General features: G+C 39.3%; 1 protein-coding gene across 5 annotated transcripts in view; it reads right to left on the bottom strand.

Moving 5' to 3' along the window:
• LOC105493105 (myosin VA) overlaps nt 1-22,953 on the bottom strand; it is a 221,998-nt gene that overhangs the window by 78,801 nt on the left and 120,244 nt on the right. For all 5 annotated transcript variants that reach the window (XM_071066834.1, XM_071066832.1, XM_071066835.1 and 2 more), the window contains exons 10-16: nt 21,595-21,860; nt 20,700-20,781; nt 10,487-10,627; nt 7,840-7,965; nt 6,406-6,489; nt 2,746-2,907; nt 1,683-1,780 (exon numbers count right to left, since the gene is read on the bottom strand). In XM_071066834.1, the coding sequence (XP_070922935.1) occupies nt 1,683-1,780; nt 2,746-2,907; nt 6,406-6,489; nt 7,840-7,965; nt 10,487-10,627; nt 20,700-20,781; nt 21,595-21,860 (959 nt within the window). The remainder of the gene's footprint in view (nt 1-1,682; nt 1,781-2,745; nt 2,908-6,405; nt 6,490-7,839; nt 7,966-10,486; nt 10,628-20,699; nt 20,782-21,594; nt 21,861-22,953) is intronic.

The raw sequence follows: 22,953 nt of genomic DNA, 5'->3' as shown, positions 1-22,953 counted from the left end.
TACACTGTGGAGGGGGTGGGGGGTAGGAGCTATTACAACCTTTTTAAGTGTGCCTGGTCTTTGACCTATAAATTCCAGTTCTAGAATCACATTATTCCAATGAGATAATCAGACAAATACACAAAAATGTTTGGCACAGGATGTTTATTATAGCATTGTTGGAACAACTTAAAAGGCCATCAGTAGGAACTAATTTAAATAAATGATACTATGTCTATACAATAGGATACTCTGTAGTCATTATGATTATGTGATTTTTATTTACCAAAAGGGAAAGTGTTCACAATCTATTAAAAATAAAGACTAAACAGCAATCATAGCACAAGGCCCCTCCTTTTGTGTGTGTCTCTCTCTCACACACACACAGACACACATACACACACACACACACACACGGAGCATGGAGGGAAGGGAAGGTGGTTAATCAAGAACAATGTATGACAGTTAATACCAGTTATCTCCCTGGGTATGATGGATGCTTTTTCTTTTTCTCTCTTTTTTTTTTTGAGATGAAGTCTCGCTCTTTTCCCCCAGGCTAGATAGAGTGCAGTGGTGCAATCTTGGCTCACTGCAACCTCTGCCTGGTTCAAGCGATTCTCCTACCTCAGCCTCCCAAGTAGCTGGGATTAGAGGCGCCTGCCATCACGCCCAGCTAATTTTTGTACTTTTAGTAGAGACAGGATTTCACCATGTTGGCCAGGCTGGTTTTGAACTCCTGACCTCAAGTGATCCACCTACCTTGGCCTCCCCAAGTGCTGGGATTACAAGTGTGAGCCACTGCACCCAGTTGATGGATGCTTTTTCATTTATTTTTATACTATTCTGTATTTCCTGAAAACTGTCTTTACAATGTACATGTATTACTTTTAAAATTAGAAAAATAGGCTGGGCATGGTGGCTCACGCCTGTAATCCCAGCACTTTGGGAGGCCGAGGGGGCAGATCATGAAGTCAGGAGTTCAAGACCAGCCTGGCCAAGATGATAAAACTCCATCTCCATTAAAAATACAAAATTAGCTGGGCGTGGTGGTGCATGCCTGTAATCTCAGCTACTCGGGAGGCTGAGGCAGGAGACTTGCTTGAACCTGGGAGGCAGAGGTTGTGGTAAGCCGAGATCACACTATTGTACTCCAGCCAGGGCAAGAAGAGCGAAACTCTATCTCAAAATAAATAAATAAATACATAAAATTAGAAAAATATTTCTGTTTTGTAAAAACAAATCTCCAGAAAGATTGATTCTCCCTTCATGCATGGTATCTGAAGCAGGAGGAGGTGCTGGTAAAAACAGACACCCTTTGATGATTTCAACAGTGGAGAAGCAGCAGGTAAGCATTTGCCAAACAGCCTTGTCCTAGCCAGTGCTGGTTCCACCTAATGCCCAAATCAACAAAAATCCCAGAGAGATCAATTGAAGAAAATTCAAAACAGAAAACAGAACCAGAATGCTTGGTTGACCTCAACTTTTCAAATCTTCAGAAGGCTGATAATTTATTCTCACATTCTCAAAAGGGAAAAAACTGAAAAAATAATCTACTGACTAATGGTTTCCCTCTACAAGACATGAAGACTTACCCAAGTATTTTTTTCCTTATAAAAATGTAAGGAAAATATTGGTTTGCTTGGTTGGTTTGGCACTTCTTACAAGATATGTACTTTTTCATTGGGTAGTTCAGAAATACTTACGTGAATGGGAACTTGAAGTCATTAGGCTTGATACAGCGCACATAGTGAGGGGTAGTGGCATTGAGTGTCTCCATAAGCAGGTGCAGGGAGTTTCTGAACTGCATGAAAAAGGGCAGAAGCGGGTATCAAAGATTTGTCCAAAGTCAAAGATGAGGTAAAACCATGGGAAATTCTCTTCCTATGACACTAATGGAGATAACTCTGCCACTTATAAACTTGACCCTTCAGAAGAGGAGCTGCCACAAAACAAGAATGCTAGGGCTTTTGGTTAAAATTTGCCTAAATTCTACCATTTTCATGCTTCCTCTACTAAATATAGATTCCTATACTCCCACTCCTTTTCCCCACAGGAAGCTACAGAAATCTGTTATGAGCTGTCATATGTAACTAACAATATAACCTTGCTTTAAGGCCATTTAATCACATAAAGTGGGAATTTTGATGGAAGATACTGGAAAACGTAGCAGATGACTTAAAAGAGTATAGGTAATGAGTGAGAGAATGACAAAGGATAGGCAGAGAGGAGTTAAAATTAGGGACCTAGGATCAGGACTGGAGGCTGTGGACCTGGGTCAGGCCCTGTTCCTATATACACCAGGCACAGGGTCACATGCACAGGACAGCAAGCTGAGAAGCGCTCAGCCTCCATTCAAAGCCCTACTCCCTGTTCAGGCACTAAGCATGTATGTAACATTTCCCACTCTCAGAGAACATAAGACATCAAAGAAAAGTGAGGGCCCTGTTCTGAAGGAGCTGACTGAGGCAGCATACAAATACAAAGACAAAACAAACAGAAAACTAAGCAAAGATGGGGTGGTCTGAGAGAGATGACATGCACTAGAAGAATTAAACTGTAGAGAAAATTATTCAGGGAAAGGCTTATGCAGTCACAGGTCTAAAACTGGGTGGAGAAGAGTTTTAGTGGACAGTGTCGTGTGATATCACAGTGAAAGCTCTAGGCTCTCCTCAACTGAGGATCCCACCTGGGAGGCTGAAGAGGGAAGATCTGAGGTTTCAGATGAGCCAGAAAGGAAGGAGCCTGGCAGCAGCTCCCTGAACTCACCTGATGCCCCACTGTTTTCTTGTGCTCTTTGGCCATCTGGCCTGGTCTGCCTTTGGTGGGCTTTGCAGGAATGCGTGTAAGGGGTGTGCGCCCTGAGGAGGTGGCTGAGGTTGGACTGATGGCCTTCTCATCATCTTGAAATAGTTCTGGTAGCATCTTAAACTAAGTCAGAAACAGTATAACGAAATTACATTCTAAACCAAACTTGAACATAAACCTTCACAAAATAAATATTACAGAGATTCCTTTCCTTAAGTAATCACTGTCAGAGTCACAATACAGAAAGAGTCACTATCTATGGTAAGAGCCAAGAATATGAGAGGAAGGTGAGGTAAAAGCTATAAAAAAATAACATGGAAAAATGCAATAATTCTACAACCGTGTCTGGGGGAAAGCAAAGTCAGAACTACTGCAACCGGACTTGAAAACCTAATCCACAGAAAATGACAAATTTAAACATATTAATGGGCTTGAATTATAATTATTTTATGGGAAAAATAGTAATTGAAAGCCTTATTACTTCATTTCCACAAACTGTTTTAGCATCAGGTGGAGAAAAACACTAGTCCAAGTTTGCATGTTATTTATCAAGTGTTTACTCACCTGCTTTATTTGCCTGCCTACTAACTTAAGTGCTGAGCACTAACTCAAAAACATCACCGAAAATCTCAGCAGGAAAGGGTCATAAACAAATTCTACAATATTAGAAGGTTTTAAAAGTTATGAATAATTTTTGGAAGATAATTTGGGTTACAGAAAAAAAAGTTTAAAACCCTACCCATATCCTATACATTTGATATTTGTTTTCGAGGGATTTATAACTTCAACAAATAATTCCTGTAATCAATTTTGTGTTCTATCAGGTTAGCAACGTGAAAGACTATTATAAGATCTGGTACTCAATAAGTAGGTAGATGATACTAGTCAATACGGTTGGGAGAAATTTTATGGAAAAAAAGAGACTTCAAACGAATCCAAAGTAACATCTTGATATATGTACATACCTTTACAACAGTGCCACATCCCATATAAATAAAACCAGTTCTTCTAATTAGTCAAGCTATATTTGCAACTACAATTATTTATCTATTAACCTTAATACAACCCATTTAATCTTCATAACAATTCCATAAATTAGATGCTATCATGATTCTATTTTATAGATGAGAGATCTGAGGCATAAACTCAGTAGATGAACTGTGCTTCCCCTTATTAATCAGCTATACAAAAAGTAGAGGGTTAAAACTCATTTTAATGGTACTTGGTAGAACTGAAATTTAGTGGTATTTAGTCAAGTTGCAATTTATTTATATGCTTCCTGATATTAGATGTGGCAATGGAAGATTTCTTTATGGTAGAAAAATATCAAATAAGGCACCTTCTGATAAGTTTATAATTTCATATATATATATATATATTTTTTTAAATTCCTTTTCAAGTTGTAAGCTAGAGGCTGCAGGAAAAAAAAGACAAAACACATAAATACACAAACATACTCTACATTGTATTACCACAAAAATAATTCTACTCAAAACACATAACACAGATATTAATCTTCTAAAATTAGTACTTTCAAGAGAACACATTTACACTATGTGATACTGGCTTCTATCAGGTGCAGTGAAATTATGAAGTTTATACCCCTAGATTGGGTTTCAGCAAAGACCAGGAGCAGAGGAAGCCTCCAAGCTATGTTAGGTAAGTCACACACTGTCCCCACTTCAATGGCAACAATGTTACACAGACTGGTGGTCATTGCAAATGATTTGTCAGAATGCATACCCACTTTATGACGACTAAGGACTCAAAAGCCAATTAGAAAACTAAATCAGAATAAAGACAACTGATCAAGGATGCCTCAAGAATGAGAACCTGGCCAGGTGCGGTGGCTCATGCCTGTAATCCCAGCACTTTGGGAGGCCGAGGTGGGTAGTTCCCTTAAGACCAGGAGTTCAAGACCAGCCTGGACAACATGGTGAAACCCCGTCTCGACAAAAACTTAGCCAGGCATGGTGGCGTGCACCTGTAGTCCCAGCTACTTGGGAGGCTGATGTGGAAGGATCACCTGAGCCGGGGAGGTCGAGGCTGCAGTGAGTCCTGTGATCATCACATCACTGCCCTCCAGCCTGGGTGACAGTGAGACACTGTCTCAAAACAACAACAACAACAACAACAATCAGATGAAAACCTGTGAATGTTCTGTTTCAGCTAAACTACTTTGACAAAGTAATAAAACTAGAATTTTATCATTATTTATAAATCAAATCAATAAAGATCTTTAACTGAATAATACTTAGAGACTGGCATTGTGGGAATTTTCTCTTACATATCAATCCTATAAAACTATAAACAATTAATGCCCAGTGACTGTTAGACACTTTAACCTTTTTTTTTTTGGAGACAGAGTCTCGCTGTCTCCCAGGCTGGAGTACAGTGGCACAATTACGGCTCACTGCAGTCTCAACCTCCCAGGCTCAAGTGATTCTCCCACTCAGCTTCCCAAGTAGCTGAAACTACAGCCATGCACCACCATGCCCAGTTAATTTTTGTATTTTTTTGTAGAGATGGGGTTTTGCCATGTTGCTCAGGCTGATCTTAAACTCCTGGGCTCAAGCAGCCTGCCTGCCTCAGCCTCCCAAAGTGCTGGGATTACAGGCATGAGCTACCACACCTGGTCTCACCTTATTATTTTCTGAAGGTTAAAACTGGGATTTGGTCTTTATGTAATCTTTATATTATCAAAATAATAGATAGTAAAGGTTTTTATTCTAAAAACAAGTCAAAATATTCATATACTATTCCACTGAAGTTAAAAGGATTCTCTTAGAATAAAATAGAAAAACAAAGACTGCCAGTCAGTAATCTAGAAGAATTCACATGAAAATTTTTTATTTTTAGCTGAATACCTGAATATTCATTTTGCTGATCTAAGTAACTGGCTTCCTGCTCTGCTCTCTGTGGGATGAACATGAGCCATGCTCCCCTCCCCATTCTTTCCAGATGGAAGGTCAAGGGATGGAGGAGGAGATCAACCTAATCATCAATACAATGTAGCCATCATAGCTCTTACCATCTAGAACATTCTTTTCCCTCTAGAAAGCAGTGTCTCTAGTACCTATGCCTAAGAAAAATAACTTCAAAGTGCTTTGGGCCACACCTGGAACTGCACTCAGTGATGATCCAGAGATCAGTCTCCATCTTGATGGAGTGTGTCAGGCCATGTTTCTAGCACCTCCCTTCAAACTGACAGGGCAGAAAGACTGTTTTCTCTCATGGCCTCTCACCAAGGCACAACAGAGTCTAGAACCACTGTGGAGGCAATAATTTCACACAAAACTGAAAGAAACATTGCACAGGAGTTAAAAGCACAGACTCAGCAAGACAGCCTGGATTTTAATTTGGCTTGAAAACTCACTAGCCATGACGTCTCTGTGTCTCAGGTGCCTCATCCATAAAATGAGTCATTAGATGAGTTAGCATTTTTAATACATTTAGAACAGGACCTGACATGCAGCTAAAATAACTTTGACTAACATACTAAGTCTTATATATTTGGTAAATTAAAAACTGAAACTGATTTTTGTTAAAAAATAATTTTTATTGTTAAAAATCTAATGCTTTGAATACCTCCTGGATTAGAGTAAGCCTATCTATAGTTACCTTGCTTGATTTAAGAACTTTAATTTGTTCTTCAAAAACGGTGTCTTTATTCTTTTCGAGAAATCCTTCACACTGGTATTCCACCTGAAAACACATGGAAAAATCTCCTTAACTGATAAAACTTTTGAATAGATATTATAATCATCAATAACAAGAATATTTATTAGTCTCAGGCTATACGATCAGCTCTCAGCAAATCGGTATTATCAGTCTTTTCTAAGAAACCAGGGCCATTCCTGGTAAGAAGCATGTTAACTCTAGAATAAAACTCCTCAAATATTGTTTTTTCTAGGAAACAGTGGTACTGCTGAGTAACTGTGATCTAAAAGATCCTCTCAGTTAGTGGGTGAGCAGATTCATAAGCAGATCCTCTTCTCCCATGCTGGCCAGAGAGCTCTTCCAAGGCTGACTCCTTGTATCTCCTTCCAACCTAGGTCACCATCAAGCAGGGGTGTTTCCTCTTAGAAGAGATTACAACAGGAGAGAGAATCAGAAGGAACAAATGAGGGTCTGATGGGGACAGAGGTGAAAAGCTGCTGATGGATGAAGGTGAAGGCTGGGGAAATATTGTATGATTTGGTAAAATGGGACGACTTGAGAAGGGACTATTTCTTTTCCAAAAATCCAGCAACTTCAGTTGTCTGCCACTCAAGAGGGTCAAAGCTTGCAAGATAAAACCTTTAGGTGGCCCTAGGGTCATCTCAAGGCTTCTAGATGGAATTAGGGCAGACTTAGAAAGTCCTCAATGCCTAAAGGAGACCCTGTGAAACTTACCCCAAGGCCTACACCACAATCTCCTTGAAATATAAATTACTCTCATTGCTTGTGATTTGCTAAGTACACTATAGAACTTGTGAAGCAGTAAGACAGTATGCCTTATTAGAAGGGACCCAGTGAATCAATTGCAGAGGGTGACAAAAGTCCTCAATTGCTATTCCAAAACCCTTGAGATAAGCTATGCTTTAGGACTTGGAATTTTTCAGGCATTTAAGATGTAGTATGTACATGCACCATTTTTTCATATTTCCAGCAAAATGGAAGGCAATGATCTGTAACAAAACATATTCATATTTCTACTGTGAAATATGTAAATATCCAGCCTAACTGTGATAAAGACAGACTATAAATAATCTCATGTTAATTCAGATCAGAGATCAGGTTTAGCTAAATGAGTTATGAGTTATAAAAAAAAAAAAAAAACTTAGTTTACAGAGTTTCCTCGATTTCAGAATCATAGACCCATACTTATTTCACAAATAACTCAATGTAGGTTAAAGGAAGAGAAAACCAACATGTCAACACTAAAGATTGCTGTCCCTTGAGCCCTGAAGAATGCAAACATCAGCAAAAGGAAAAAAAAAGATACTCCTGACTATTGGACTTTTTTCCACATTTAAGAATTCAAAAAGAAAAAATGATATAAAGCTTCCTTACTTTGTCAGCAAAATGTTGGATGATGAAAGCTTTGTTTGACAGACGAGGCTTTTCAAAGAGTGTACATTTGTTCAAATGTGTGTTGTACAATTTTTGGGCCCAGGTGTCATCTGTGCCTTTAGGCATCTATATTCATGGGAAAAAGGAAGAAAGAAAACAAGGTAAATACTGTGATTCTTCTAATGCATCAGCTGTCAAAAGATCTTTTTTTTGGCTTTACCTAAGAACTTTTACAATTCAGTTTAGGAGTTCATTCCTTCCACATTTCATTGTTAGAGGCCAACAACCAATTACTAATGAATACCATGACTCAGACCTTCTCATGGGCAACCCAGCCCAATCTTGGGGCAGTTCAATCTGCCTATAAGAAAAATCATGAAACAAATTTGTTGTTGTTGTTTTTTAAACAACAAAAGCTGGCCGGGCGTGGTGGCTCAAGCCTGTAATCTCAGCACTTTGGGAGGCCAAGGTGGGTGGATCACCTGAGGTCTGGAGTTTGAGACCAGCCTGACCAGAATGGTGAAACCCCCATCTCTACTAAAAATACAAAAACTTAGCCAGGCGTGGTGGCGGGCACCTGTAATCCCAGCTACTCGGAAGACTGAGGCAGGATAATTCCTTGAACCTGGGAGGAGGATGTTGCAGTGAGCAGAGATCACACCATTGCACTCCAGCCTGGGCAACAAAAGTGAAATTCCGTCTCAAAAAAAAAAAAGCTTCCCATGAAATATCAGGGCTATTATATATGTTTTCAAAATTCTTTTAAACAGAAAGACAAACATTACATGTTCTCATCTATTTGTGGGATCTAAAAATTAAAGCAATTGAACCCATGACTGTAAAGAATAGAAAGATGGTTACCAGAGGCTGGGAAGGGTAGCAGGAAGATGGGGGATGGCTAATAGATACAAAAAAAATTAGAATGAGTAAGTCCTAGTATTTGATAATAATTTAATTATACATTTAAGAATAAGAATATAATTGGATTGTTTATAACACAAAAGATGAATGCTTGAGGGGATGGATGCCCAATTTTCCATGATGTGATTATTATACATTGCATGCCTATACCAAAATATTTTATGTACCTCCATAAACGTATACACCAACTAGGTACCCACAAAATTAAAAATTTAAAAAAATTCTGCCAAATAAAGGTAACATTTGTACATAGTGAAACATTTCTATAATTCAGAAAGATATAAAACGGAGAGTAGTCTCCTCTTGCCATTTCCTCCAACTTAATTATTTCTTCCCCTCTCTCTTTTTTTTTTTTTTTTTTTTTTTTTTGAGACGGTTTCACTCTTGTCACCCAGACTGGAGTGCAACGGCACAATCTCGGCTTACTGCAACCTCTGCCTCCCAGGCTCAAGTGATTATCCTGCCTCAGCCTCCCAAGTAGCTGGGACTACAGGTGCACACCACCATGCCCAGCTAATTTTTTGTATTATTTTGTAGACGGGTTTCACCATATTGCCCAGGCTGGTCTCAAACTCCTGAACTCAAATATCTACCCACTCAGCCTCTGAAAGTGCTGGGATTACAGATGTGAGCCCACCATGCCTGGCCTTCTTAAGTCTCCTTGAAGGCATGTATGTGAATAGGGTAATTTTACACACTCCTTGCATTGTTTTCAGCTTTGCAACAATAGCATTCTCTGCATTATTTATGGCTACTAGGTTGTTACTGATTTTTTTGTTATTATTATGACAACTGCCACAGTTTTCTTCTTACATGTATATACCTTGGATACTTTTGCAAGTGTAATCAAAGGTGGAATTCCCAGCAGTTCCATTCCTGGGTCAAGGGTATGTAGTTAAAATTATGATAAATGTTGTCAAATGTCCTATAAAGTATGTTGAATGAATTCGTGCTTTTCATCATGAGTATATATGCAATATTCATTTAGTATTATCAAATGAAAGTTATCAAGTCTAAATTTGCCTACTGGATGGGTAAAGAGTGGTGTACCATTTTTGCTTTGGTTTGCATTTTTTTAAATCTCAAGTGAGGCTGAGAACCTTTTCGTTACATGCATCCTTAATGTTGTAGGAAGTCTGGGTGCTTAGGAGGGTACACCTATGCTAAACTGTAACTTACTGCATATAAACTAAAGAGAAATAAAGAGAAAGAATAGGTTTGCCTAAGATCACTCAGTGGTAAAGCTGGGGATCTAATACTTTTTTCCAACATGCTGCACCTTTAAATATTAAAGATACAACTCCATCCCTTTCAAATATGTCAGTAATATGGAACAACTAGTTAGTTTTACAATTATAACTATTTAGAACTATTATTCAAAATATCTTCTGCACAGTTTCTTGCATTTCTTTAAATAAATTCTATCGCCGAACAAAAAGTACTAAACATAAACAAATTAATAACAAAAGTGGCTAAAATTGGTAGTATCTAGTGTCAATTTTTCATGCAATTTAGAATCGGCTGAAAAGAGGAGGGAAATTCTCCTATTTTCACCTGTAATTAGAACTCTTGGGGTCTAGTGTCCCTTCGGAATGAAAGCATTTTCCCTACTTGTCACCACAATGGCATTCCATGATATACTAATGAATCTCTCCTTGAACCCCTTACCTTCTGACCTTGATACATCTATTTTGATAAACCAAGTACCCCAGGAAATCATACTTACCTTGCATTCCTCATCCAGTAAATCTAGAATGCCTAGTTTTGATTCTATAAGATTAATACAAGGCTGATTATCATAAAAATCTATGAGTGTCCATGGAATTTGTTCCTTCATATATTCTTCTTGCTCCAATTTGAAGACATGCTGAAATGAAAAAGAAAAAAAAGCAGTCATTACTGGATCATTGTAACAAAGAATGTAGTCAAGAAACAATGTTTATATAAAACACTAAGATGACACCAACATAATTTGAGATAATCTATGGCTTTCAACAACAACAACCTCATGGGAGAAGCATGATTTACACACAGAGAAAGCAAATAAAACAACAGGAAAACCTCAGCTACGTAGGATTCTTGGTGAACAAGTAAATCTAGGTATTTTAAATAGCTGATCAATGTAGCAATCTTTGTGATCTTTTGATTACGTATATTTTCAAAGCCACACTACGTATTTTTGGCTTCTTCAGTTATCGTACCATGCTGCTAACAACATGGGACACAGGAATGCCTTGGCTGGCATTTAACAACTATGTTGATGCCCTCCAGGCTACTGAACCACGCTGGGCAATGCTTTCAGCATAACAAAGTACTTCTCCTAAGGGACTGTGGTGCTGAAGTTCACGTGGCTCAGAATTAGTTAATAATTGGCCTTTCTCGTGACTGCCCTGATTATCTTTGATAGTCATGGGGTCTATGACTCACTTTTCTGGCTTCAGCCACTGTCCTCACCATTGCTTCTCATCTCCATTCACACAAAAATATGTATTAACTGTCTACTATGTGCCAGTCACTGCACATGGTTAACAACACAGACGTGGATGCTGCCCTCATGGAGCTTGGAGATAAGTGGGAGAAGCAGACAGAAACCAAATAACCATAAGGAATATAATCACAAGCTATAGTAATATTACAAAGGAATATAATATGAGCTATAAGAGCAAGAGTCCTCATCTAGTTTGGACACAGGCTGGTCAGGGTAGGCTTCCCTGAGGAGGGCTGTGTGATCTAGTCTCTAAAGATGAATAGGAGCGAAGCTAGGCCGGGTGGGAAGGGCAATCCAACCACTGCCACAGCTCCTGTCTCAGGCTGCTGCCCAGCCACTGCCCAGCCAATGCAGCTGACACCACCACTTCTAGTCTCTACAGATGCTAATGACTACTACTCATTCTTAGGGAGTTTCTGCCTTCCTTTACTTATCTCTTTGGTCTCCTTTGGTTCTTTCACAAATCTTGCTATTTTTGTGGGAAGAAAAGACTTTTGTGATGACGACCAAACAACCCATATTTTCTAGGACCCCACACCCTGTGAAACTTACATGCCACAAGATCTCCAATGAATACTCTCCTCATGTGTCTGGAACTTTCCCACTTTATTCTGTACTTATTGTAATGCTACTCTTGGCTCATTTGCACTTTTTTTTTTTTTTTTTTTGAGACAGAGTCTTGCTCTGTCACCAAGGCTGGAGTGCAGTGGCATAATCTCGGCTCACTGCAACTTTTACCTCCCGGGTTCAAGCGATCCTCCTGCCTCAGCCTCCCGAGTAGCTGAGACCACAGGCGCGTGCCATCACGCCTGTATAAATTTTTGTATTTTTAGTAGAGACGGGGTTTCACCGTGTTAGCCAGGATGGTCTCAATATCCTGACCTCGTGATCCGCCCGCCTCTGCCTCCCAAAGTGTTGGGATTACAGGCATGAGCCACCACGCCTGGCCTCATTTGCAGTGTTTACAGTCTAACGAGCTATTATAAGCTTTAACAAAAAACAGTCATCCATAAGAATATTTATGTCATGCTAATAATGAGGAAAGAGAGAGACCCTCTCATATTGTTTTATACTCAGTACCTGTTTTAAGAAAAAAACAAGGAAGTAAAACCAAAGACAGGCAGCCCGGCGCCAGGCCCAGAACCAGGCCTGGGCCTGCCTGGCCTAAACCCAGTAGTTACAAATCAACTCATGACTTAGAAACCGATGTTCCTGACATTGTATAGAACATTGTGAAACTCCCTGCCCTGTTCTGTTTCACTCTGACCACTGGTACATGCAGCCCCTGTCACGTATCCCCTGCTTGCTCAAATCAATCATGACCTTTTCACGTGAAATCTTTAATGTTGTGAGCCCTTAAAAGGGACAGAAATTGTGCACTCGGGGAGCTCGGATTTTAAGGCAGTAGCTTGCTGATGCTCCCAGCTGTATAAAGCCCTTCCTTCTACAACTCAGTGTCTGAGAGGTTTTGTCTGCGGCTTGTCCTGCTACATTTCTTGGTTCCCTGACCGGGAAGCGAGGTAACTGATGGACAGCCGAGGCAGCCTCTTAGACGGCTTAGGCCTGCCCTGTGGAGCATCCCTGCGGGGGACTCTGGCCAGCCTGAGTGACGCAATCCAAAGACCGCTCCTGAGTAGGCAATTGTCCCGGTGGAACACCTCATCAGAGCAGCGCGTAGCAGGCCCCCACAGAGGATTAACACAGTGGCTAACACCGGGAAGGAACTGGCACTTGGAGTCCAGTCATCTGAAACTTGGTAAGACTAGTCTTTGGAACTTGCCCCACTCCATTTGAGTGGAAGCGTGGCCTGATCGCCCGCGGTGTGCCTGTATCAGCACTTTTGTTCTGGTTTTGACTTGACTTGACTTGGTAAGACTAGTCTTTGGAACTTGCCCCACTCCATTTGAGTGGAAGCGTGGCCTGATCACCCACAGTGTACCTGTATCGGCACTTTTGTTCTGGTTTTGACTTGACATGAATTGCTGGATACTTTGGTTTTGGTTTTGACTTGGATTAAATTTCTTGGTACTCAGATTTTGAATTTTGTGGTGTTCTGATTTTGGTTTAGTATAAACAATAAAAGCGTGTGTGTGTGCCCTCTTTACCTGTTCTTTGTTTTGTGGTGAGTGTGTGTGGTGTGAGTGTAGTATTTTGTCTTGCGAAAACATGGGTCAGGCGCAAAATAAGCCCACCCCACTAAGAACTATGTTGAAAAATTTTCAGAAAGGAAAAAAAAGTGGGGGGGGGAGCAGAATTTATATAAAAAGAATGTTATATGGTAAATTCTTGTCCTGAAATAAATTAACTGGTTATTAAAAAAAAAAGTTTGTAATAAGTCAGAAAGTTGAGACATGTCAAAAAAAATTGTCTGCAAAAGACGTAAAAAAAGAAAAGTTATAAAAAAAATTTTATGCAAAAAAGTTATATAATTTAAAAGTAATAAGGCCTCCTGAATACTACTGAAAAAAAAAAAACAGTTTATGTGCAAGGTATATAAAAAAAGGTAAACTATACCTTTAGCAAAAAAATTATAAAGAGGCATAAGAATGTGGATTTTTACCCTACATTAAAAGGTCAAAAAAATTATTGTTTTGAAAGGTTAGGCAAGTTTTAAAACCTTAATTGTAAAGAAAATTTTGTGTGTAAACATCATAGCTAAAGTTAAAAAGGCATCATCCAGTTTGTCTGTGAACTGGACATTAAAGTAAAAATGCAACAGATTTTTCTTAAAACATCAACCTGCTCTTTAACAAAAACTGTAAAAGGTTAAAAAGAGTCTATAAAGTCTTACCTTATGGTGAAACATGAAAAATTAGATAAATATGTCTGTAAGGTTTTGTTAAAATTAATAACACACTAATATAAAGGTAAAATTTAGCTTATCCGGTATAAAAATCATACAAAAAGCATTATTAAATATAAAATGGTGTTTAGCTTTTTTTTTTAGTCCAAAAACTAATAAAAATAGGTGCTAAAGGAAACGTTCATTTTACTAGAAGATCATAGAAGTTAAAGACTTAAAACAAACTTTGGCAATTAAGACAGCATACCAGGATGCAAATGTCTGGTTGGAATGGATGAAATATTCCATCTGCACGTTAAACAAAAGCAATTGTTATGCCTGTGCACATGGCAGGCCAGAGGCCCTGACTGTCCCCCTTCCACTGAGGTGGTCCTCCAGTTGACCAGGTGTGGGCTGCATTGTAGCTCTTTTCCAGAATTCTACAGCCTAGAGTAATAAGTCATGCCAAGTTCTCTCTGCTATATCCTGAAGTCCCTGCGGGTCAGCCCCCGAGGGCCATCTAGCTTCCGTCTCCCACCACTAAGTTCACTTTGTGTCTCTCATGGCAGAGAGGAGACTTAGCATTCCTTGGAGACCTGAAGGGATGCAGTGAGCTTAAGAATTTTCAAGAGCTTATCAAGAGCCCTTGTTCATCCCCAAGCGGATGTGGGGTGGTATTGTGGTGGACCTTTACTGGGCACTCTGCCAAATAACTAGAGTGGCACTTGTGCTTTAGTCCATTTGGCTATCCCTTTCACCCATGCATTTCATCAACCAGAGGAAGAAAAAATAATAATAAGCCGTGGTAAAGCGAGAGAAGCCCCTTATAGGTCTTTCAACTCTCACATCTATTTAGATGCAATTAGAGCCCTGCAAGGAATACCAAATCAATTTAAAGCTTGAAATCAAACAATTACAGGATTTAAGTCAATATTTTGGTAAATGACAGTCAATAAAAATGTAGATTAGATAAACTACATCTGTTACCACCAACAACAATGAGCTTTTCATGAGTTAAAAAGAAACTCACATCAGCCCCAGCCCTGAGGCTACCTGACCTGAGAAAACTCTTTACACTCTATATGTCAAAAAAAAAAAATGGCAGTTGGAGTTTTCACCCAGACTGTAGGGCCCTGACCAAGGCCAGTGGCTCATCTCTCAAAACAACTAAACGGGGTTTCCAAAGCCTGGCCCCCATGTCCAAGGGCCCTGGCAGCAACGGCCCTGTTAGCACAAGAAGCAGATAAGCTAACTCTTAGGCAAAACCTAAACATAAAGTCCCCCCATGCTGTGGTAATTTTAATAAATACCAAAGGACACCATTAGCTAATAAATGTTAGACTAACTCGATACCAAAGCTTACTCTGTAAAAATCCCCACATAACCACTGAAGTTTACAACACCCTAAACCCCGCCACCTTGCTCCTGGTATCAGAGAGCCCAGTTAAACATAATTGTGTAAAAGTACTGGACTCAGTTTATTCTAGTGGGCCCAACCTCCGAGATCATCCTTAAACATCAGTAGATTGGGGGCTGTACGTGGATGGGAGCAGCTTCGCCAGCCCCTGCAAAGTGACTCTGAAAAAACAAGCCCTGCTCCAGTCACACCCGGAAGCTGACTGGTCCACGCATGGCTGAACCATGAGGAAACTCATCACAGGACTCATTTTCCTTAAAATTTAGACTTGTACAGTAAGGACTTCAACTGACCTTCCTCAGACTGAGGGCTGTTCCCAGTATATATATATATATATATCAAGTCACTGAGGTAGGACAAAAGATTGCTACAGTCCTATTATTTTATGGTTATTATAAGTGTATCAGGACTCTAAAAGAAACTTTATATAATGCTATTTTATCCAAGGTATGTAGCCCAGAAAATAACCAACCTGATGCGTGTTATGACTCATTTTAAGCCTCCCATGATCACAGTTTTTAAAATAAGACTAAGGACTGATCCTTTTCTAAGTGACACAAGTAAAGTAATAGCTAGGACAGAAGAAAGAGGGGTCCCCAAAAATGTAACCTTAAAATTTGATGCATGTGCCACTATTAACAGTAAGCAGCATAGATTGGGATGCAGTTCTCCAGATTGAGAAAAAAGTTACACAACAGAAAATAAGTATATCTGTCAAGAATCATATTTATGTGAAATGTGTCAATACTGGTCTTGTGTCATTTAGGCTACTTAAAATAAAAATTAAAAAGATCCTGTTTGGCTCTAAAAAGAAAAAGTCAGCCCCTCCTGCACGAGTGGGAGCTGCAACCCTTTAGAATTGGTAATTACAAACTCCTCAGACCTAAAATGAAATTAAAAAAATACATAACATCAGGCATTGATGAAAAAGAACTAGATCCTAGCGTAAGCATCCTAATAAAAGGTGAGGTTCAAAGACACTCTCCAGAACCAGTATTTCAGACTTTCTATGATGAACTAAATGTGCCAGCACCAGAGATTCCAGGAAAAAACTAAAAATTTGTTTTTGCAATTAGCCGAATATGTAGCCCAGTCTCTAAAAGTCACTTCATGTTATGCTTGTGGAGGAACCGTAACAGGAGATCAATGGCCATAGGAAGCCCAAGAATTAGTTCCTACAGACCCAGTTCCTGATGAATTCCTGGCCCAAAAGAACCACCCTGACAATTTTTAGGTTCTAAAAGTCTCAATTATTAGACAGTACTGCATAGCTAGAAAAGGAAAAAGATTCACTAATTCTGTAAGGCAGCTTAGTTGTCTTAGGCAAAGGCTGTATAATAGTACTGCAAAAACAGTACCACCCAGAATTCCACCAGGACTAGACTGCCCCCACCGGGTTATACTGGATATGTAGACATAGAGCCTATGCTAAGCTGCCTGACCAGTAGACAGGTACTTGTGTTATTGGCACTATTAAACCATCTTTCTTCTTACTGCCCATAAAAACAGGTGAACTTCTGGGCTTCCCTGCTTATGCTTCCCGCGGAAAACGAAGCATAGTCATAGGTAATTAAAAAGATGATAAATGACCTCCTAAAAAATTATATAATACTATAGGCCTGCCTCTTAGACACAAGACGGCTCATGGGAACACTGGACCTCCATTTACACGCTCAACTGAATCATACGGTTGCAAGCTGTTTTAAAAACCATCACTAATAAAACCAGTCAAGCCTTGACTATTCTGGCCCGGCAAAAAACAAAAAACTCAGATAAAAAAATGCTATCTATCAAAATAGACTGGCTCTCGACTACTTGCTAGCAACTAAAAAGGGGTCTATAAGAAATTTAACCTTACTAATTACTGTCTACACATAGATAACCAAAGGCAAGTAGTTAAAGACATAGTTTAAAATATGACAAAACTGGCACATGTACCTGTGCAAGTGTGGCACGGACTTAATCCGAGAACCATGCTTAAAAATTAGTTCCCAGCACTAAGAGAATTTAAAACTCTTATAATAAAAGTTATAATAGTAATAAAAACCTGCTTACTGCTCCCTTGTTTGCTACCTGTAGTTCTTCAAATGATTAAAAAATCTTCATCGCTACCTTAGTTCACCAAAATGCTTCAGCACAAGTGCACTATATAAATCACTATCAATCTATTGTACAAAAAGACATAAGTAGCAAAAATAAGAGTGAGAACTCCCACTAATAAAAAGTGAGAGTCTCAAAAGGGGGGAATGAGGAAAGAGAGAGACCCTCTCATATTGTTTTATATTATTTTATACTCAGTACCTGTTTTAAGAAAAAAACAAGGAAGTAAAACCAAAGACAGGCAACCCGGCGCCAGGCCCAAAACCAGGCCTGGGCCTGCCTGGCCTAAACCCAGTAGTTACAAATCAACTCATGACTTAGAAACTGATGTTCCTGACATTGTATAGAAGAACATTGTGAAACTCCCTGCCCTGTTCTGTTTCACTCTGACCAGCAGTGCATGCAGTCCCTGTCACGTACCCGCTGCTTGCTCAAATCAATCACCTTTTCACATGAAATCTTTAGTGTTGTGAGCCCTTAAAAGGGACAGAAATTGTGCACTAGGGGAGCTCGGATTTTAAGGCAGTAGCTTGCTGATGCTCCCAGCTGAATAAAGCCCTTCCTTCTACAACTCGGGGTCTGAGAGGTTTTGTCTGTGGCTCATCCTGCTACAATAAGAAAGCAAATTTCTTCTGTTCTTCTGATTAATGAGAAGGCAAATAGGGCACCATATGTCAGCAGGACACCCTGACTGATGGTACGAGTATCTTCCAAAACAATGCGCTCTGTTTTTAAAAATTTCATTAATTTATATGCAGTCTCAATATTGACAACAGAAACACTGCTCTAGACATTAAATAGAGCATTATTTCCCACACACATCTCCATGTCTTGTTTGGAAAAGCTCCTGGGGTCTTTAAAATTTTGGATGCTCAATTGTCAAAGAATACGGGCATGTAGTTCAATATAGCAAGAGATTCTTGGTCAATATAGTGCCTTCAAACACTAAGCATGCCAGTCACGGGATTTCTCATGCTGACTGCCCCCAACTACATCCCCAGATTGGGTAACAGCCCTATGCAGTCAAGTTCTTTATACTGTGAGACCCCACGTTCCTAGTCACAGCTGACTAAACCAGTGTGGGTACGTGAGGGCAGTCTCCTGCTAGAGACCTCTGATGAAAAACTCAACAGTGTTAATCAGATTCTCTCTCTCAGGTATTTGAACTGCGAAACAAGAAAATAATTAGGCAATGAGTAATGGGAGTTGAAGCTGAAAGAAGCCAAAATGAGTGGGAGATAAGCGAGTTAAGAGGATGAGAAGAGCATTCCAACCACTGCTGGGTTCACGGGAAGTTTAAAGTGAGTGAGAAAGTAGAGAGCTTGAGGTGGAGAAGATGTATACAGACTAGAAGGAAAGAACCTGCCATAGGATAGGAAGAGGGGGCAGAGCAGTTGTGCAGAGAGAATCAAAGATGCAGAATGTTAAGGGGGTATGTGAAGAGAGAAGGAGAAACAGGTGGATAGAGACAGAAAGCAGGAAAGAGGAGGAGACGCAAGAGACCAAAACACACATGCAGACAGGAGGCCCCTGAAAAACAGACAAACTAGCCAGTTCCTAAAGAGGCTGGCATTGCTTCCTTCCATTCCAGTCACTCTGTGTGGAAACAATCGGAAAGAGTGGAAGACTGTGGCATTAACTAAGTATTAAGAAACTCAGAAACACCTTGAGAAACGGTAATGCTCAGTTTAGTTTCTGATAGGTTTTTATTAATTTTTTTATGCAGAGATGAAAATCATATTAGTAGTCATCTTATTATGGAAACGGTCATAGGCCTAAGGTTTTAAGATCACTTCTACGTTATTTCACTGTGGTAAGAAGCTTAATTTGCTAAACAAAGATGGTTCAAGTTTTTATCATAGTATATGGAACATGTAATCAAACAGTCTAAAAGGTTTTATAATGGCAAGCAGCAACTCCTTGTCCCATCTCTCCCCAACCCCAGTCTCGCTCCCTGGAGGCAACCATTTTTAATTCCCTTAGCTATTTCTTCTGATATTTACCTACATATTTCTAAAGAATGTGCTTATCAGCTACCTTCTGATTTATCACTATGAAACATCTACTGATTTCGTTATGACACAAAAGAGGCTAAATTCACATACACTACCTCCATCCCACTCTTCCACTATTCTCCCCATATTAATATTTTTAGATCCTCTTTTGTTTTTTACCAAATTTGTAACTTGCAATGTCTTTAAACATCTGGTTTTTGTGCATCAACTACAAACCATACCACTTGACCTCTCTCTTTACAAGATGAGGATTTATTAAGGGTGTCTTTCCTGCCCTTCAGCTCTATCTTCTAATTCCTATGGGTGTCTCATTTTAATATTTTCTTTCATCAACACTAAGAATCACTCCCACTCTTGCACTTAGAACTGTGCCTGGCACATGATGGACACTTTACATGTTCCAACCCATTTAATCCATAAAACCACACACAGCAGGTACTATTATTATGTCCATTTTATAGATGAGGAAGTTAAGGCCCAGGGAGGTCAACTAACTTGCCCAAGATCTCCTGGATAACTGACACAGGGTAGGATTCCAACTCACACAGTTCACCTCTGGGCTCTGTGTCCTTCATTATCACAATCTGCTGACTCTGATTTTTAAGCATCTCTGAATCTCCCAACACCACGGTACTCCTCTAAGATATTTAATATTACTACTTCACAAGAGCCACTCAAAATATTCCCATTGCCATTGCCTCAGTGAATGTCCCAGACTGTTGAAAAGAGAATATGTAAAATTCTGCTTTTTAGTTCTGACATCTTGCTAATATAGCAAGTAAGCATTAAGACAGTCATAATTCCACATACAATTAACTTCAAAATAACAAACTGAAAGATATCCCTGGGCTCAAAGCTTCATACTCCCAAGCAATTACCTAACACACTGCCTGCTTCTTTCAATCTATTTGTCCCAAATTTTCATTATTATCAGACAGCAATCCAAGGATAGCCTTGAATCCCACCTGGCCCATAAAACATTTTTCTAATGTTGTACCATTCATTAATCATCAGTTCTAAATTCCATATAATAATTATAATTCACAACTTCATTTCAGGGATAAGCTTTTAAACAAAGACTAGGAATTCAAGAGAATAATTTATAGCAGAATAGTATTTAAGGAAGAACATTCTTACCATATTGAATTGTTGCTGTAGTTTTTCATTTGCATAATTTATGCAAAACTGTTCAAAACTATTTATCTCAAATGTTTCAAATCTGTAACCACGAAGATAATATGGAAAGGGGAGAAAAGGAACAAAAAGCTTTTTAAAAATATTCAAAATATACACATTAGGAAGAAAGAAATGGGACATCCCCCAACATTGTAAAACTTTCTTTCCATATCAGTGAAGATAAAAATTTATAAGTCAGTAACAAGAAATATGTACCCAGCAGATGAACATCAGCCATGCAGCGGAGAGGCTTTTTTTGTTGTGTTTTGTTTTGTTTTGTTTAACAGCCCTAGCATGCAGAGGTGTTCAACACTATGAGTTTTTGAGGGCTCATTCACCCCCAAGTGGGGAACATCAGAATTATGATAAACCCATTGCTCTTGCCAATTTACTGACTGACAGTGTTACACACACATAGGAGGGAAATAGGAACAGAGATCCTACAGGTTCTTTTGAAAAGAGAACCAGAGAATGAAAAATTAAGTATGAAACAAGCACAAATATGAGGGGAGGATTTTAATAGCTAAAGACAGGTACTCAAATAAGGCAAACTAGCAAATAAAATTAGATTTTTAGAATTTCAGTGATAATTTACCACATGAGCATCTGAAAACCAATTAAGTCTATGCACTAGCTAAGTAAATTAGCTTCAGATTTGAAGCATTTTTTTTTGTTTTACTTAAATTTTAAGCAACATGCAATTGCATCACCATCATCAAGGTATTCTTCAATTGTCGTAGGCAAAGTCTCCCTTCTCTTTACCAGTAGGAAACAGAATCAAATGCCCACTTAGACTTACTAGGTAAGTTCTAGAAAGGAATGCTCTCTGGCAGACCAATTAGCCAAATATACTCACCCGTAAATGTCCAGCACACCAATAAAAGAGTGCTGTTTGACAGCAGAATGGAGAGCCTGATTGACATTATCTACAATCCAGTTAAAAAGCTTGGCATAGATGTGCTTGGCCAAAGCATCACGGGCATTTGTGGCCTGCAGCTTGGAGATGGGCTTGATGTACGTCTCTGTGGCAGTAGCCAGCTTCCGATGGCAGAGCCAGTGACACATCTCCTCATAGTCCACACCCATGAGGTCACAGAATATGCAGAGAGGTTCATGCTTGGGCTGCCAAAAGATAATGAGTTATTTCCTATGACCAGATAAATCAAATAAGAATCTCCTGGAAAATGTTAACAAAGAGTTAACAAAATTCAGCAATTTCTTTGTTACAACAAACACCAAGATAACTCAAAGTTGATTAGTGATAATAAACACATTCATCCATTAAACTGGCATCCAGGCAGCATTTTGCAATCTCTTCTGGGGCTCACTTCAAAAATTACTTCTTCCTTTAACTCTTCATAGTATTTGTTTGTATCTCTCTTAAAGTACCTTCATTCATTTGATCAAAAAATCAGTCAGTTAGTCAACAATTATTTACTGAGTGATACTATGCGCCAGACAGCAAAAGCAAACATGGTCCCTGCCCTCCTAGAACTTACAGTCACTCGGGAAAAATGGAAATTAATCAAATGATTGCTCCCTAAAATGAAAAATACCACAAAGACCAAGGACACTATGCTGAGTCCATGTGAGAGAAATATGCTCTGTTTAGGAAGCAGGAGACAGTTCCCTTGAGAAAAGGAAGGTGCTAACTGGGTGAAAGGGGGAGAAAAGGACTTTCCAAGCCAAGGAAACAGCTGGCAAAAATATTCTGTGGTAGGAAGGAAATCACCTATAGGAAGGATTGAAGCTGAATGAGGGAGAAAATGTGAACTGAAGTCACAGAAACAGACAGAGGCTATACCCCAGCTGGTCTTTATCCTTAGAGAAATGGGAGACCACTGAAGGATTGTAAGCAGGTAATTTGACAGTTATCTGTGTGACTTTTTAGATCAGAATGACTTTCATGACTTACATATCCCTGTACCCCCTAGAATATCTTCCAGGAGCCTTGCATGAGTAGGCGTTTGATAAATACTTGTCTATTTTAATCCATGTTAGTACATTATATTTTTCAACATCTTTAATCACATGTATCAGTGGAATCTGACAACATTTCTGGGGAACAGGCAGGGTGAACATTGTCTCTGGTGGATAAATGAGGAAATAGGATCCAAGATAACAAATAGCTTTGTCAAAAATCAGCTGGCAATTGACGTCAGAGTTGGCATTAGAACCTGGGTCTCCTGACACCCTCATCTGTAGACTCTTCACA

This window comes from Macaca nemestrina, chromosome 7, assembly GCF_043159975.1.
Source record: "Macaca nemestrina isolate mMacNem1 chromosome 7, mMacNem.hap1, whole genome shotgun sequence".
Lineage (NCBI taxonomy): Eukaryota > Metazoa > Chordata > Mammalia > Primates > Cercopithecidae > Macaca > Macaca nemestrina.
Note: the sequence above shows the minus strand (reverse complement) of the source record. Positions and strands in the feature narration are given on the sequence as shown.